Below are 18573 nucleotides of genomic sequence, written 5' to 3' on the forward strand. Positions count from 1 at the left end.
CACCTGATGCGAAGAACTGACATATTTGAAAAGATCCTGATTCTGGGAAAGATTGAAGGCGGGAGAAGGGGACCACAGAGGATGAGATGGTTGGTTGGCATCACTGACTCAATGGACTTGAGTTTGAGTAAACTCCAGTAGTTGGTGATGGACAGGGAGGCCTGGTGTGCTGCAGTCCATGGGATCGCAAAGAGTTGGACATGACTGAGTAACTGAACTGAATTGAACTGAACTGAACTGCTGCCCAACTTCTAGTTTTCTGGCAGACCAGGACCCAGTCAGAGTATACATTCTCAGGTCATAGCTATTGCTGCCTAAAGATGGCAAGGGTTCCCTGGCAACAATCCTACTCATTTATATCACTCAGGAGGGAAAAGTGGACATGGTTATTAATACATGTCTCAAGGAGTGTGGTAAGTCTGATTCACATACTCATTTCCATTTTCACTTATGTAGGGTGACAATATACAGCCTTGACATACTCCTTTTCCTAGTTGAAATCAGTCTGTTGTTTCATGTCGAGCTCTAATTGTTGCTTCCTGACCTGTATACAGATTTCTCAAGAGGCAGGTCAGGTGGTCTGGTATTCCCATCTCTTTAAGAATTTTCCACAGTTTATTGTGATACACACAGTTAAAGGCTTTGGCATAGTCAAAAAACAGAAACAGATGTTTTCTTGGAACTCTCTTGTTTATTATGCATGTTTAAAAGTGGGCATAGTCCTTCAGGATGACTGATAAAACATTCAAAATTTCCTGGACTAACCATACAATTATGCCAAGTACAGAGGCATCAACCGTTCCACGAAGAACTATGCACCAGCTGAGGAACTGAAGACCCCTACACGAACCACCTGATTGCTCTGGCCTCTTAAATCCACTGGAGTCCTATACCTAAGTAGCAGCACCTGCCAACCACAGGATGCTATGGGAGGGAGGTTTATGTTACCAGGGTGCACACAGGGATGCCATCTTTTTTCCACTGGCCACCGACTTTATCAGACCCATATACACTCAGACCCATCTCAGGTATCCTGGTTAATAGTTTCTTGAATTTCTCACCTTGACTTATGGTTGTCTATCTCTGACTTTAAGGAAACCAACATAACCTACCTTTTCAACGTCTGTCTAAAAACAAAATTCATTGTTGTTAGGTAACAGAAATGTGGGGAAATGTCAATTTCCTTACTGTGTTTCTGAATTTCCTAATTTTTCTAGTCTACTTATTTAACAAAGTAGACTTAAAAATAAATTTAAAACATATTAGTAACAAGTACTACTTATTAAGAACCTGTTATCTGCTAGCTACTGTATGTACACAGTTTCTGTCTAAGTCTTATAAAAACTATTACTAGGCAGTTTTTGGAGATAGAAATGGAGGCTCATAGACTAGACGATGCTTCACCCAGGGAACAAGTGGTGTGCAGGTTGGGATCTGAACCCATGGGCATCCACTACTGAAGCCTGTGATTCCGTGGGCCTGTGTGGTGTTGGTGGAGGGCTAAGGCCACTAGAGGGCTTCCCTGGTGGCTCAGAGGTTAAAGCATATGCCTGGAATGTGGGAGACTCGGGTTCAATCCCTGGGTTGGGAAGATCCCCTGGAGAAGGAAATGACAACCCACTCCAGTACTCTTGCCTGGAGAATCCCATGGAGGGAGGAGCCTGGTAGGCTACAGTCCATGGGGTTGCAAAGAGTCGGACACGACTGAGTAACTTCAGTAGTAGTAGGCAAGGCCACTAGATACCCCCTCAAGACAATCTCTCAGGCCTTGGAACAATATATTTCCACAACAAACAAGCCTTAAAATTATATTTGAGAGGTAAAAAGAGACATTTATTCATCTAGTATTCTGTCTCTCGAAATTTCTATAAAAGTTCCTCTATGTTTAGAAAACTACACACCTATGGTGAATTAATCTTCCACAAAGGAGGCAAAAATACACAATGGAGAAAAGATAGTCTCTTCAGCAAGCAGTATTGGAAAAGCTGGACAATCACATGTAAATCAATGATATTAGAACACTCATTTACACCATACACAAAAATAAACTCAAAATGGCATAAAGACTTAAATTAAGACATGACACCATAACAAACTCCTCCAAGAGAATATAGAAATGGGAACAAATACAAATGGGATGTAATCAACCATAAGCTTTTACACAGCAAAGGAAACTATGAATAAAACAAGACAATCTGTGGACTAGGAGAAAATATTTGTGACTAACAAGCGCTTAATTTCCCAAATATACAAATAGCTCATACAAAAAAAAAAGAAAAAAAAATGCAGAAGACCTAAATAGACATTTTTCCAAAGAAGACATAACAGATGGCCAATAGGCACATCAGACGATGTTCAACACTGCCAATTACCATTTATACCAGTCAGAATGGCCATCATTTAAAAAGCCCTCAAATAAGAAATGCTGAAGAGGATGTGGAGAAAGGGAACCTTCCCCTACACTGTTGGTAGGATTGTAAACTGGTATAGCCACAATGGAAACAGTATGGAGGTTCCTTAAAAACCTGAAACTCTAACTTGAAAAGATGCATGCACCCCAGGGGTCACTGCAGCACTATTTACAATAGCCAAGATATGGAAGCAACCTAAAAGGCCATCAACAGAAGAACAGATAAAGAAGATGTGCGTGCGCACACACACACACACACACACACACACACAGAGAGGAATGCTACTCAACAATAAAAAGAATGAAATAATATGAAATAAAGCCATTTGCAGCAACATGTAAGGACCTAGAGAATATCATACTAAATCAGAAAGAGAAAAACAAATACTGTAAGATATCACTTATACGTGAGATCTAAATAAAATATGATACAAATGAACTTATTTACAAAATGAAACAGACTCACAGACATTTAAAAAAACCAACCAACAAAAAAACCTTACAGTTACCAAAGGGGAAACAGGATGGGGGAGGGATAAATTAGGAGTTTGGGATTAACAGATACAAACTACTATAAATTAAATAAACAACAAAGTCCTATTGTATAGCACAGGAAACTATATTCAATATCCTACAATAAACCATAATAGAAAAGAATATAAAAAAGAAAATATATATATATATCTGAATCATTTTGCTGTACGGCAAAAACTAATGCAACATTGTAAATTGACTATTCTTCAAAAAAAAAATTCTATGTTTATAAAGAAAAACAATTAAATACTAAAAGAGTAATTATAAAGGGAGAATCTTTATTCCTGGGAGGAAGGCCAAAAAGAGACATACCTGCCATTTCGGTCTCAAAGAACCCAACGAGCGACTGCATAAAGGACAGGACCCACCGGTCTGTGATGTTGGCACTTTCTTTAACCATGTTCTCGTTGTAAAGGAATTCCATTTCTTCTTCCTAGGAAGTGACAATTATTGAAACTTTTTGCATGCATGGGGGAAACCACTGTAAGGAAATGAACTCTTTAAATGATTTAAACTGAAAGAACTAGCCAAACCAAAAAAAAAAATCACAAAATACACTCTATTGGCAATCTAAATTTCTGATTCTTAACAATATTTTCCAAGTAAATGCTAAATTTGGAACATTAAGTCCTCAATTAATGAAATACATTTCTGAATGAACGGAAGAGAATTTAGGAAAACATAATTCCTACCATCAAAGAGTAATTATGAATTCAGAAATATTTCACAATCTTGTCATTAAGTATAGTGTTTGCTGCTAAGTCACTTCAGTCGTGTCCGACTCTGTGCGACCCCATAGATGGCAGCCCACCAGGCTCCCCCGTCCCTGGGATTCTCCAGGCAAGAACACTGGAGTGGGTTGCCATTTCCTTCTCCAATGCAGGAAAGTGAAAAGCGCAAGTGAAGTCGCTCAGTTGTGTCCGACCCTTAGCGACACCATGGACTGCAGCCTACCAGGCTCCTCCGTCCATGGGATTTTCCAGGCAAGAGTACTGGAGTGGAGTGCCATTGCCTTCTCCAATGGCAACAGTGGCAAGGTAACAGTGTTTAGTTACCTTAAATCTGAGGAAGGATGGACAGTAAAACTGGGTAGGAATGGACAACTATCTATAAGCTAAAAAGGAATACTAGGAGTTAATGTCTTTGCTTAATTTATTTTACCCAGAATGCTCTATTTACCTGCTGCTTTTTCCTTTGCAAATCCTCCTGATCCTTAAGGCCACTTCACCTGTCCCTTCTCAACAGCATCACCATCAGGATGGCAAGGGAGCAACCACACTGACTCTTGCCCTGATTTAAGCACCCAGTGCTGTAGTCTGCATCTTCCTGCCAGGCCCAGATGAGCCCCAGGGATGAGTGGTTTAATCCAGTCTGTTTTCTTGAGTTCTACACAGGCAGAGGTCTGCAAAGTAGACCCACTTCATGACTACTGGCCTGAGAGGTGGTGAGATCAAAAAGAAGAACAACACTAGGGCCTGGAAAAGACCCTGTTCTTCCTGGGAGGGGCAGGGCGGGTGGTGTTCATTAGCAGACAAGATGAACCAGAGGCAGCAAAACATATGGGGGCTTCTCAGAGTATGCTTCCCAAGTCAGCAGGTAACTGCTCTGAGACACCTTGACGTATATCACAACCACTGTTTTTCATCCCAGCAACTCAAAGAGAATTTTTCTTGGAGTCTCAGCCCAAATGCACTCATGAAGTGGCCTTTCTTAACCACTCATAGGCAGCAGCCTTTACGAGGCACTCACTCTGACAGTAGCTGACTCATACTTGCTCATCATGAATTTGGCTGGCTAAATGAATATTCCAATGCAACTCTTCTTAAACAGGTGAAGCATCTGTGTCTTGCAGAGGTGAGCATCTGCCCAAATGGCAAAGCTCCAGTCCTGTTCTCTTTGGCTCAGCACAGCCCCCAGACAACTATTGCACCTTCATCGATGGTCTCTCCAATGGCTCCGAGCCCCCACCCATGGGGCCTGCTCAGCTGAGTCTCTCATGGAACTCCACCTCACAACTCACCCTGACTATCTTTTGCAAACCCAGCTCAGTAGGGCAGAGCCCACTCCACAGCACTGCCACCCATACCTTCTGTAGCCTTAGGACGTTCTGGATGAAGAAGCGATAGGCATTGTACCAAGGGAGCAGAACATCCTTCAGGACATCTCGGACACCCTCTTCCTTAAAGCGAAGGTTTTCTGCTCTCACCACAGGGGAGTTAATCAGATATAATCTGGAAGGAGAAAAAATTACATGGAAATGGAATGAAGACAGTAAACCAAATATTACTGACATGTTGACAGGGTAATACCCATATCAGCACTTTTTCTGCAAAATAGGGACATTATAAATACTTTTCAAACAGTCCACTTAAAACTGACACAGTTCTCACTTTGTGTAAGAGACCTAGAAAATTCTAAAGGGGAAACCAAGAATGCCACACCAAAATATGGCACTGGACTAACCTAGAATCATGTCCTGGGCTGGTTTTGGCACAGGGTCCAGGAGGCATGGCAGCACCAAGAGGAAGTAACCAGGCCCTCCTCCCAGGACAGTATGTTCAGGCATCAGGGATTCACAAGGAACAGCCACACAAGCATTTTGCCAACATAGAGGGACCCAGAGGGCAGAGGCCAGGGACAGTGTTAAACATCCTGCAGGACAGCCTTCAACACGAAGAATAATTAGGCCAAATTGTCGCCTATGCCAAGGTTGAGTCTAACAGATAACTGGGGTTGCAGGACACTGAATAAACTGCTCCCAGGCAACATGGGAACCGTGAATATGCTTGCCCAAAGGCCCTGGGTGTGGGTCTCTGTGTCAGTAACAGGAGGATGCAGAACAAGATCTCCGTGGTTCCTTTTAACCTGAGCACTGAAAGTTTATAACTCTGTTTCAAGCAGTATCTTTCTCTAAACAATTTTCAGTATTTTTATTTGCTCTAGCATAAATGCAGCTCATATGGCTGTCTGAGGAGTAAGTGCAAAATAGAAATAAATGATATAAGAGAATTTTAATACCAACAAGACAGGGAATCTATAGGAGTAAGGCAGAGGCACCAGCAACTAACTTGGAAGTACCCGTGCTACTCAATAAAATCTAACACAGAGTCTCATCTTCCAAAAGACCTCTAGATTTAGAAACATCTTAACAATTTAGAAAACGATCTTGGGGATTTAAAGTCAATAACATACCAATACAATTCCATGTAATAGACATGCATTTTTCTAAAAAGAGCTAATTATAAACCAAATTAATAGAATGATTAGTATCACTGAAACCATGATTATATCACTGAATGTAAGATGTTTATATAAGAGATGACAAATACACACAAGGCAGAGCACTGGTCTGTACCTGAGGGCATCAGCACCATATTTATGAATTATTGAAAGTGGATCTGGATAATTCTTTTTGCGTTTGCTCATTTTTTGACCATCACTGGAAAAACAAAAGGGAGACATCAATTAAATAAGTCAACATCACAGTTTATATACGGTTACAGATTATCTATAATTTGGAATACACAACTGCAAATGGGACACAAGCTACTATTAAGGCACAACAATAAGGTTGTTTTGTTATTATCTGTGTAAGCTTCTTTCACACTACTGTAGTGAGTAAATGGAGAAGTTTCAGGATAAATGGCAGCAGGAAGATATAACAGTATAACAATTCAAAAACACAGCTTTTGCATTTATCCCAGAGAAATGAAAACTTCCATTTACACAAAATCTATGAGGAAAAGTTCACAGTTTTATTCATAGTTGGCAAACACTAGAAACAACCCCAATGTCTTTCAGCAGGTGAAAGATCAAACTGTGGGTCATCATGGAACACTGCTCAACAACAAGAAGGAACTATGGATACATACAACCACCTAAGGGATCTCCAGGAATTACACTGACCAAAAAAAGTCAAGCACAGAATTGGATACAAATCCATTTATGTATCATGCTTGAAATGACAAAATTACAGAGATGGGGAATAGATTAATGGTTGCCAGGTGTTGGAGATTAGGGCTGAAGCTGAACTTGGTGGCATATGAAGGGGTAGAGAAGGTATGGTTATAAAAGGGCAATAGAGACATCCTGTGATGCTGAAACAGGCCCAGTATCTTGACTGTGCTGGTGGATAGAGGAACCTATACATGAAATATTGCATGCAATAGCAAATGAGTGTAACTGGGGAAATCTGATTAAGATTGGTGAACTGAATCAACAGCCTGATCTTGATGATGTGCTAATGGTTTCAAGAAACATGACCACTAGGGAGACCAGGCAAAGCACATAAGCACTCTCTATTAATTTTATAGACTATATATATATGAGACTATAGAGACAACTATAATTCAGTAAGATTTCTTTCTTTCCTTTTTTTTTTGAAGCACAGACTGTAGAGCCAGACTGTGTAGGTACAGAACTAGAATTTATCACTCTGTTGCAGTGTAACCTTACTTCTTCTGCACCTCAAATGCCTCAAATGTTGAACTGGACAATTAAAAGACCCATTTCAAATGGCTCTGGGAGTAAATGAGTAAAGATGTATAAATGCTCAAAACAGGGCCTGGAACAGTGCTAAGTGTCATTCCTCACTTTGAAGAGCACATGAAGATATCTATGTATAAATAATTTATTTTCTTCTTTTTGTTTTTACTTTTAATAACTAGAGGCAACAGAAACAAAGGAAAAAATATTTCTCTATTATAAGCCTCTAGAACTAATAGCTTCTTCATATATTAAAAAGAGGACAACTAAAACTACATTAAAAGATCAGTTCATAGATTAAATAAGAGCTATAAGCAAAAGTACTTTATAAAATTCTAAATGACAAATGCTATTTTATCATTAGTAGTATAATGGGACACATGTCCCCTCCTTGATCCGCCTCCATTAGTCTTAGTTCTTAATGCAGTCCTTCTCATAAGATAGAGGGATACGTAGAGATAGAATGCTACAGGTGGAGAAGGACAGAAGTTGGATGAAAACAGAAAACAAAAAGAAGTATAAAAGTAGAAGGAAGGAAAGAACAGGAACAGAACTGGTGCATTCCTAAATTCCTCTATTCACAAAGAATGGTCAGATCCAACCAGAAAATGCTCTAAGAACAGAGAGGAACTGGAACTCATCATTATACAAGGGAGTGCACCTGCCTTGCCAGGACAAGTCCATTCACTATCACATTTTTGAATGGTGGCCGTCCAAAGAGAGATGTGGCTAGCACCAGCAGGGTGTAAAACCTGGGAGGGAAAAAAAGACATACAAAGAAACAGTTCAATAAAATAAGAAATAGAATTCAAGCATAGGAAAGAAAACTGTGTTTACTTATTGGACTGAATTTTTATTTTAGGTAAGTTACATTTCTTGATAAGCACTTAAATCAATGGTTCTTAATCCTGGTGATATATCAGGATCATCTAGGGAGCAGTAAACAATTAAGGACAAGACCCACTGTAGACCAATCATATTAGAGCTTTCACTAGGAATAAGATGTACTTTATTTAAAGCAAATAAAACTCTGGAGTGAGGTACTGACTCTCTGCTGGGGACAGTACTATCACCTTCCTTGGGGAGCTAGTTGGACAGCCACAAGGCAGAGGTGGGCAATACTGGGTGTTCTCTCAGGACCTCCCAGAAATGCCAGGCTGAAAATCCAGAGATGTATGTTGCCTTTAGCACAAGGTCATAGGGGACAGCCTGATGACAAAAGACGCAAAAATCACTCTCATCCAAAAGTCAAAAGATAGACTGTAGGAACAGAGAAAATGTTTTCATTATATCAGATATTATGCTTGCCATTTATTTGCTAGCTAGATGTTTCCTAAAAGATCCACATCACACCCATGTAAGCTGTCCCAGTGTCATCTAGGACTGGATTTTGCAATAGAAGAATATCACCAGACACAACTGATGAGGACGGGAGACCAGATCCCTTGAATAAATGATCAGATATCCCTTCCTCTGAGGGCAGGTGAGTAGGACCATAGTTCTTAGGAGAGGCAGAGACTATGCCTGACAGAAGAGGGAGGCAGTGTGCACATGTGGACCCATATGACAGCTTTTAACAGTTGCCAGACCTGGAAATTCCTCAGAGAAACAACTTATTCGTCAATCATCTGGCTCTCTCTTTAAGAATAGGAGCTTGTGCTGGTAGCTATTCCTATACAAAAATGGACTGAAAGCTAAAATACATTCCAGAACATTAAGGCTGGAATTCCAAAAGTTTGTGAAGACTTCTAGAAGTAAAGACTGAAAATGACACCAGCATTCCTCAAATACTCCTTCAGAAACATTACTAATGAACGTATAATAAGAACGTGGGGCAGTCCAAAAACATTGTTTTTGTTTCTTTTCTTCCTTTTTATAGAATCTGAGCTGGCTGAAGAGCATCAGGCTTCAGCAACAGCTCGAGAAAGGATGGAATTATCTGCTGGTCCTCACCTCCCCAGGTTAGGGTGAAGGAGATTTCATGCCAACAGCTCTAACTCCTCTCAGCTTCCAATCAACGCCCATGGCTCAAGCAGGGAGATAAGCAGTGGGGAGGGGGAAGCTCCTGAGGCTCACACACTGCTTGCTTCTCCCTCCTCCCCTTTCCCTTTGCTCCCCAGCAGAGCACAGTTGACCTGAGCCAGCAGCTGGAGGGAGGTGGATGGGACAGAGCACCAAGAGGAAGGGGCCCTCAGCCCAAGAAGGAAGGGACCTAGTGCCCCCCAACCCTGCACCTACCCATGGGAGGAGATGATGGGATGACTGATATTACTGTTAGTGGTCACAACATTCAGTTCCCACCTGATGTCATGGGGCAAACAGGACTGGTCCAGGTTACACTGAATCACAGCCAGTTTGCAGTCTTTAGATTATGGCTAAAGTCCAAAACGTGTAAGTCAAAATGATCTATGAGGTCAAATCCCAGGCTCTCCACAGGAGACAGACTGATACCCCCAAAGAGGACAATCTTGTCACCAACAATACAGCAGGGTGGGTGGACAGTCTAGCCAGGCCTCAGTCCTCGTGTCAAAGACTAGATAAATCTCACTGCTGGAATGGAATGGCTCAAAATGGTTGGCAGGACCCCCAAAGACATACATGTAACTATCCAGCACTATGGCCCAGTAATTCATCTTTTTCTAATTAAAAGGATGAGGGCACCACTTTCAGTAAGGCACCAGATAAAACCAGGGTCTTCCTGACCTTCCCTCAGAGGAAGGGGTATTTGTTTGGTCTTAGCTGTAGCACATGGGATCTTTGATCCTCCTTGCGGCATGTGGGTCCTTCAGTTGTGCAAGCAAACTCTTACTCCCATCATGGGCTTTGCTTTTTTTTTTAGATTTTAAATCTGGATTTTTCAAAGTTATGAGGTTAGCCTTAACACCTGAGTACATTTTCAACTATTTCTCAATTTTGTAGGAACCTCCCCAATATCTTGTATTAAATGCCCACTAAATATTTGAGTAAATGATTTGAAGTAAACAAATTAAGAGGGACATATATTGTTTTGTATCACTTAAACTTCCAATATAATAAATCTCTGTATTCAAAAATGTCAAAGAAATAATTCAAACTCTAAAACTACCACAGTAATGTAGTGAGAGATACCTTCTCAAAAGACACTTTTATGGTATGTGGTGGTAAGGCGCAGTGGGCAGGAGCAGAGCCTATCTTGTCTGACACAATCGCCTCAGCACCCAGGTGAGGGTGCTGCTAAGTCAAATCAAATCAAATCAATAAATTACTTTAAAGAACAAGGAACATACCATCCTCTGGTTTGGTCAATGCCTTCAGCAATGAAGTCTGCAGGAAATGCATCCTCAAACTCCCTCTTGTTTTCAAATGGATAATGAATTTGAGCATATGGCATGCTGCCACTCTCGAACCAACAGTCAAACACTTCAGAGACACGATGCAACAATCCCTTTCCACAGCGTGAAGGAATGGTCAGATGGTCAATGCTGGTAAACAAGGGAGTAAATGAAAAAACAGCCGCTTCAATTAACTTTAAGCAAAACAGAACATACGGTTTAATTGCCAAAAGGAAACACAATGCTCTCACAGCTCTTTCACATGCATCTGCGAACAGAAATACTGGCAATTAACGCAGGCTTTCAGAAAGTGTCATCAGTGCTCATTCTGGAAGGCTATATATCAAAGTCTCCTGACATCTAACTCAAGGACAGAGGCCACCTTTCCTCAAGATGACATGAATCATCAACAGCAAAGTAATTCAGCAAACTAGTGTTTGATCTCTTCATGGAGCTCTATGACCTGCAATGGAGACCATGTCTTAACAGGCTGACCTAGCCCCATACTCTCTGAATGACAGAACTGAAGTGAATCAAACGTGCAAAAACTGACCTCTCTCTGTGGAGATCTGAGATCTTTGTTCCTGATAGTTCTTCCAGTTCTGCTATTGACCCAATACATACTACCTGTCAAAGATAAAAGGCCTCAGAGTCAAAGATCACATGCAGTTAATTTACATAACATTTATTTTTAGATTTAGAAACCTTTCATCTTCACAACAGTTATCATTAATGTGGCTCCTCATGAAAGACTGTAGGAAACTGTCTGAATAGGTGAGCAGACTTCACTTCTTTGCTACCTATCCCTGTATCAGAGGAATTCCCGACAGAGAGAGAATTTCACAGCCATCATCTCAACAAGTATTTCTTGAGGATTTACTATGTCCAAATCTCAGCCAAAAATAATAAGCATAAGTGAAATGCCTAGACTATTGCTCTAAGGCATCTTAGTTTATTCCTGGCACCTGAATTTGGCTTTTTAATTTGAAATCTTCTCAAGTCAAAGCTGGAACTAATTTATTGTGTATGAACTGGACCAAATAATCAGATTAAAAGATATCAGGATTATGTTCATGCAAGGAGGCTGGGAAAGGACCTGGCAGGGGCTATTCATAACGGGGAGTCATTAACCAGGAGCCAAGTTCCTGACTTACACCAGTAGGACCTGCTGTAGTTCACACCCAGAGGACATCTGCTATCTAATAAACATACACAGCCTTCTCTTTCTCTGTCCTTCCTGCTCAGTTCTGAAAAGTCCTCTGATTCAGTTATTTCACTCTTGCCTTTGAGGTCCCTATCAGAGATTTACTGAGGTCCCTGGGCTGCTGCTCCTCATTATCATTCTAATGCTCTTAGCATTCAGCACAGAAAATACATCTATATGTCTGTTATGATTTATTTCACACACACACAAACATTTGACTTTATAGATTAAAGGTCTGTAATCCTCTGGTAGTTTTTTTAAGTTGTCCTTTTTATCACTAAAAGGTTGTTTCAATATGCTGCCACTTAGTACAGGGGATGGAGTCTTTTCTGTTCACCACAAACTCAGAGGAAAAAAAGAATCTAAGTAACACAAGATAAACAATGTGAGGATTTCCCGGAGACAAATATAACTTGCATTCTTCACTTTTACACAAAGGGGAATTTAAAACTATATTTAATTAAAGTAAGTATAACTTAAAATAAATTTAAAACATATTCTTATTTATGTCATGATTTTAGGAAGGAATAAAGAGAAAAAAAAAACCTGATGAAAGAAGAAAGGAACGAAGTAATAAAGAAACCATATTCTTTTACCCCATACTGAGATACATGAACGAGGTGCTTCTGCAAAAATCAATACGACGATACACTGCCCTCCTGCCCTGCCTCACCTCCTCGAAGTCACTGCTGACCCACAGTGGGATAGGAGTGCCCCAGTATCTGTTCCTGGAAATTGCCCAGTCACGTGCATCTTTCAGCCAATTTCCAAATCGCTTTTCTCGCACAAACTCTGGGACCCTGCAATAAACAGATCAGATAATCACATCAAAATATTAGTAAGTAAACTTATAAAATTACATCTGCATAAGCCTTTGTATAATCCTTTGTGAAACCAACACTCTGGAATCTGTGCACTCACTTCTAGGAGAATGTTTTCTACAAGGATAGTACCAAAAAACCTACAGTGGTTGTTTCTGCTGTGAATTCATCCCAGGGAAGATGCTCTGTAATATGAAACTCCACAGCACATAAGCTTCCCAGTCCTGCTCTCCAACTGCAGGAATGCCGCAATTCTTTAACTAATCACCCTGATCCTATTCAGACCTAGTCTTCTGGTCAACCACACAATAGTGCTTTTATTGAAAGTCACTAGGTAAGGGCTCTTAATCACCTATAAATAAGAGTGCAAATGAGTGGGGCTATTTGTAGTTGGCGGGTAGCTGCCTCTCTAGGCTTACCTGCAGGAACCCTGCCACTGCACTTCAGGGTCCAGCAATAAGGCAAGTTCCTTAGAACGCAGCTGCTTACCTCACTGCCTTTGCCTGTGCCATCCCTCCACTTTGATAACCTTCAACTTGCCACCCTCCTTTCTTCGGCCACCCCCGTCCCCAAGGTTCCTGCAGCTTCTGACTGGTAAATGACTCCTTATTCTTTAAGGTTCCGCTTTGCAGAAAATCTTGCCAAGCTTCCAGGCTGAGTTAGGGCACCCTTCAGCTCCAAAATACCCTGTACGCTCAGGCACTGCAATTAACATCCTAGGTCAGTTTATAGGCCTGTACCCTCTCCCCACAATTCCCAATGAGAGAGCCACACTAATTATCCATACTGAGCACTCCACTAGAAGACTAAAAGGTATAAAAATGAAAAAAACTACTTTCTCTTGAGAAATCAGGGTCAACTTACTAAGAAATATACAACTTCCTCTTACTGCTCAGAGATTCTCTCCATTCTTCCAAAGTCAAATGCACTATTTCTTATTTTCCCCAAGAACTTCTTGGGAGAAGTAAAAACTAGTGATTACGCTCAAAACTCTCTGTGAAAAAATGTTCTTCTGGAATACAAAGATTTAGACTTAGACCACTTTTGCACCTACAGTGTACCTGTTCCGTCACCCAGTCACGTCCGACTCTTTGTGGCCCCATGGACTGTAGCCTAGCAGGCTCAGTTACCAAGTCAACTGTTGACTACTTCAGTGCCTATGTTCAGATAACCCTTATTTTTACTTAATAATGGTCCCAAAGTACAAAAGCAGTGATGGATACTCTTACTGTGCCTAATTTATAAATTAAACTTCATCACAGGTGTGTAAATATGTACAGGAAAAGCACCGTATATAAGGAATAGGGTTCAGTTGTTGTTTTGTCACTAAGTTGTGTCCAACTGACGACCTGTAGCCCACCAGGCTCCTCTGTGAATGGATTCTCTAGGCAAGAATACTGGATTGGGTTGCACTTTCTTCTCCAGGGGATCTTCCTGACCCAGGGATCAAACCTGTGTCTCTTGTACTGCAGGCAGATTTTTTACCACTGAGCTACCAGAGAAACACATTTAGGATTCAATACTATCTGTGTTTTCAGACAGCCACTGGAGGGGTCTTGGAACATACCTGCTATGGCAAAGGGGAAGAACTACTGTAACACCTCTCTGCAGTTTAGATATTAGCTGAGAAGAACAAGGAGTCTATCCTTGCAGTGTTTATCTATGAAGCCAGAGTACACAAGGCATCACCATGTTTTAAGAACTCAATAAGTGTCAAAAATAAAGTATTAAATGGCTGCTGTAGTACCTCCAAAGATAAATTTTTATCCTGAAAATGACTATCACTTAAAGCTAGGGGACTTTGACAGTTTTCCAAAGTCATTCAGATCAAATGAATGGCAACTTCTCATTTTCACTGGGTTAAGAAAAATATTCCCCTATATGTCTTATCATGAGAAGGATTCTACTTGTTATACAAAATTATTTAAATTATTTTGTGTTCCTGAATAAACAAAATAACACATAGCTATTACTATACAATTAAAGATGGCTTTTAAAACGATTATAATTTGGAGGAAGTGTAAGCCAATATTAACTACTGACAAAGGACATTATGAAGACACACATTTAACTGCTCACCAGTAACACAGGTCATTGTTCCTCAGCAGCTGATCCACCATGTGCTCCACCCTAACGAACCAGCTAGGCACTGCTTTGTAAATGAGTGGAGTGTCTGACCTGGGAAAGCAAAAATGCAGAATGTGGCTGGTCAGACTGAGGTATGCAGGGACCGAGGGTAAGACCGACCTTTAGTTTCTTACTCATATCACCATCATGTATTAGGTCTTCTACTGCAAATACTAGTGTCTAGGTCATCTCCCTCCACAAATGGTGGAAAATCAAAGTTAACAAGAGAAAAACTGTAGTTCTGCTTGTGTGACAGCTGTCTAAGAAATGATGTCAACCTCAGCAAAGAGGAAACAGGAATGAAACATGATGCCACTGAACATTCCAATTTAACCCACATCTTCAGAGTATGATGTCTTATACCACATGCTATTTCTCACTAAATTCCATTAGAAAATTGTAGAGATATATCTCATCCTAGAGAAATGTGATTTCAACACAAAAGATACTGGTACAGATCTATTTTTCTAACATCTAAAGATAAAATAACTATATACGTGAATTCATAAAATTATCATTAAAACAAAAATGAAGTTTCCACACACTAACTTGAAAGGATACAAATGAGATGGGAAACACGAAATGATGAAATGGGTTTACATATCAAGTATATTCACAAATCTGAAGCTCTAGCTGTATTTCATCTCACCTCCAACAAAAAGGGTAGCTATGGGTGAAGGTGCTGGCAACAAGAAGTCGACCTTGTTCCTTTAGAGTCTTGATGATATTTTTGTCAGCATCCTATTTTTAAAAAATTAAAATCTAGCCATTAAAATATCCCACAATAATTACTAATACTATATAATTAAGTATATTACTAAAATCTGTTATTTTGTTTCCTTTACTGTGAATAAAACACATATATAACAAAAGTATTACAAAAATACTTGGTCTGTATCTCAGCTATTATATAACATTAAGCACTTTTAAACTATGTTCCAGATCATTTAAGAAATGAAATTTTCAATTAGCAGTGATTACACAAGATCACAAAGCTGCTTCCTGAGTCACAAACCATAGTTCATTCTTTCTGATTCCTACCCTTGAAATTACAGCATGCATCCTCTGAAGATATTAGACCTTGGAAAGCAGCTGATCTGATTTTATATGCTGAAACAAAACAAAACCAACTTCCTGGGGAAAAAAAAAAACCCAGATATGAAAGCTACCTAACAAAAACTAATTAATAAAAGAAGTAGGATGAAACTGACACCTTTTTAAGTCACATAGATACAAACCTTCACATACTGTCCTGCAAAATCTGTCACTTCAGCTGTAAAACAGCCTGAGGCATCCACAGGGCAAATAGGGAGAGAGTCTTTCTGAATGATGTTGAAATCCATACAGACCCGATAATCATCCTAGGGCAAAGGAGAAAGGAGGAAGGGAAGTACAAAATAGTTAAGTGTGGATATGGCAGGAGAAAAGCATGTCAGGCAACAGATTTATAGAATTTTTCAATATTCTGACCTATTGTTGTAACCAACTTTTGTTATTCTCTCAACTGAAGTTAACTCAAGGATCATTCAGAGAATTCAGAGCCCTACAGCAGCGTTTTAGATCTGGTAGACAGAGTGCCTGAAGAACTATGGACAGAGGTTTGTGACACTGTACAGGGGACAGAGATCAAGACCATCCCCAGGAAAAAGAAATGCAAAAAGGCAAAATGGTTGTCTGAGGAGGGCTTACAAATAGCCAAGAAAAGAAGAGAAGCAAAAAGCAAAGGAGAAAAGGAAAGATATAAGCATCTGAATGCAGATTCCAAAGAATAGCAAGGAAAGATAAGAAAGCCTTCCTCAATGATCAATGCAAAGAAATAGAGGAAAACAACAGAATGGGAAAGTCTAGAGATCTCTTCAAGAAAATTAGAGATACTAAGGGAACATTTCACGCGAAGATAGGCTGAATAAAAGACAGAAATGATATGGACCTAACAGAAGTAGGAGATATTAAGAAGAGGTGGCAAGAATACACGGAAGAACTATACAAACAAGATCTTCATGACCCAGATAATCACGATGGTGTGATCACTCACACTTATCTAGAGCCAGACATCCTGGAATGTGAAGTCAGGTGGGCCTTAGGAACCATCATTATGAACAAAGCTAGTGGAAGTCATGGAATTCCAGTTGAGCTATTTCAAATCCTACAAGATGATGCTGTGAAAGTGCTGCACGCAATATGCCAGCAAATTTGGAAAACTCAGCAGTGGCCACAGGACTGGAAAAGGTCAGTTTTCATTCCAATCCCAAAGAAAGGCAATGCCAAAGAATGCTCAAACTACCACTCAATTGCACTCATCTCACATGCTAGTAAAGTAATGCTCAAAATTCTCCAAGCCAGGCTTCAATAGTATGTGAACCATGAACTTCCAGATGCTCAAGCTGGTTTTAAAAAAGGCAGAGGAACCAGAGATCAAATTGCCAACATCCGCTGGATCATGGAGAAAGGAAGAGAGTTCCAGAAAAACATCTATTTCTGCTTTATTGACTATGCCAAAGCCTTTGACTGTGTGGATCACAATAAACTGTGGAAAATTCTGAAAGAGATGGGAATACCAGACCACCTGACCTGACTCTTGAGAAACTTGTATGCAGGTCAGGAAGCAAGAGTTAGAACTGGACATGGAACAACAGACTGGTTCCAAATAGAAAAAGGAGTATGTCAAGGCTGTATATTGTCACCCTGCTTATTTAACTTATATGCAGAGTACATCATGAGAGACGCTGGGCTGGAAGAAGCACAAGCTGGAATCAAGATTGCCGAGAGAAATATCAATAACCTCATATATGCAGATGACGCCACCCTTATGACAGAAAGTGAAGAAGAACTAAAGAGCCTCTTGATGAAAGTCAAAGAGGAGGGTGAAAAAGTTGGCTTAAAACTCAACATTCAGAAAACGAAGATCATGGCATCTGGTCCCATCACTTCATGGAAAATAGATGGGGAAACAGTGGCTGACTTTAGTTTTCGAGGCTCCAGAATCACCGCAGATGGTGACTACAGCCATGAAATTAAAAGACGCTTACTCCTTGGAAGGAAAGTTATGACCAACCTAGACAGCATATTAAATAGCAGAGACATTACTTTGCTGACAAAGGTCCATCTAGTCAAGGCTATGGTTTTTCTAGTGGTCATGTATGGGTGTGAGAGGTGGACTATAAAGAAAGCTGAGCGCTGAAGAATTGATGCTTTTGAACTGTGGTGTTGGAGAAGACTCTTGAGAGTCCCTTGGACTGCAAGGGGATCCAACCAGTCGATTCTAAAGGAGATCAGTCCTGGGTGTTCATTGGAAGGACTGATGTTGAAGCTGAAACTCTAGTATTTTTGCCACCTCATGCGGAGAGCTGACTCATTTGAAAAGACCCTGATGCTGGGAAAGATTGAAGGCGGGAGAAGAGGACAACAGAGGATGAGATGGTTGGATGGCATCACCGACACAATGGACATGGGTTTGGGAAGACTCTGGCAGTAGGTTATGGACAGGGAGGCCTGGCGTGCTGTAGTTCATGGGGTTGCAAAGAATTGGACACAACTGAGCAACTGAACTGAACTGACCCTGGGAAAAAATTTAAGTTAATCACACTGCATAGCTCTGAAGAAAGAAATTAAAGTCTCTCTTCTGATCATATAGTATTTAGTCAACAACACAGCAGAGGTGATGGAGCTTTTCTTCATTTT

General features: G+C 40.4%; 1 protein-coding gene across 1 annotated transcript in view; it reads right to left on the minus strand.

Annotated features, from left to right (window-relative positions):
• The window catches only part of IARS1 (isoleucyl-tRNA synthetase 1), a 77552-nt gene that overhangs the window by 26246 nt on the left and 32733 nt on the right, over positions 1–18573 (minus strand). Inside the window, exons 11-20 of the mRNA XM_068974066.1 lie at positions 16131–16253; positions 15542–15633; positions 14845–14943; positions 12618–12744; positions 11294–11367; positions 10696–10890; positions 8095–8181; positions 6300–6383; positions 5031–5175; positions 3257–3377 (exon numbers count right to left, since the gene is read on the minus strand). Coding sequence (XP_068830167.1) covers positions 3257–3377; positions 5031–5175; positions 6300–6383; positions 8095–8181; positions 10696–10890; positions 11294–11367; positions 12618–12744; positions 14845–14943; positions 15542–15633; positions 16131–16253 — 1147 coding nt within the window. The remainder of the gene's footprint in view (positions 1–3256; positions 3378–5030; positions 5176–6299; positions 6384–8094; positions 8182–10695; positions 10891–11293; positions 11368–12617; positions 12745–14844; positions 14944–15541; positions 15634–16130; positions 16254–18573) is intronic.

This window comes from Capricornis sumatraensis, chromosome 6, assembly GCF_032405125.1.
Source record: "Capricornis sumatraensis isolate serow.1 chromosome 6, serow.2, whole genome shotgun sequence".
Lineage (NCBI taxonomy): Eukaryota > Metazoa > Chordata > Mammalia > Artiodactyla > Bovidae > Capricornis > Capricornis sumatraensis.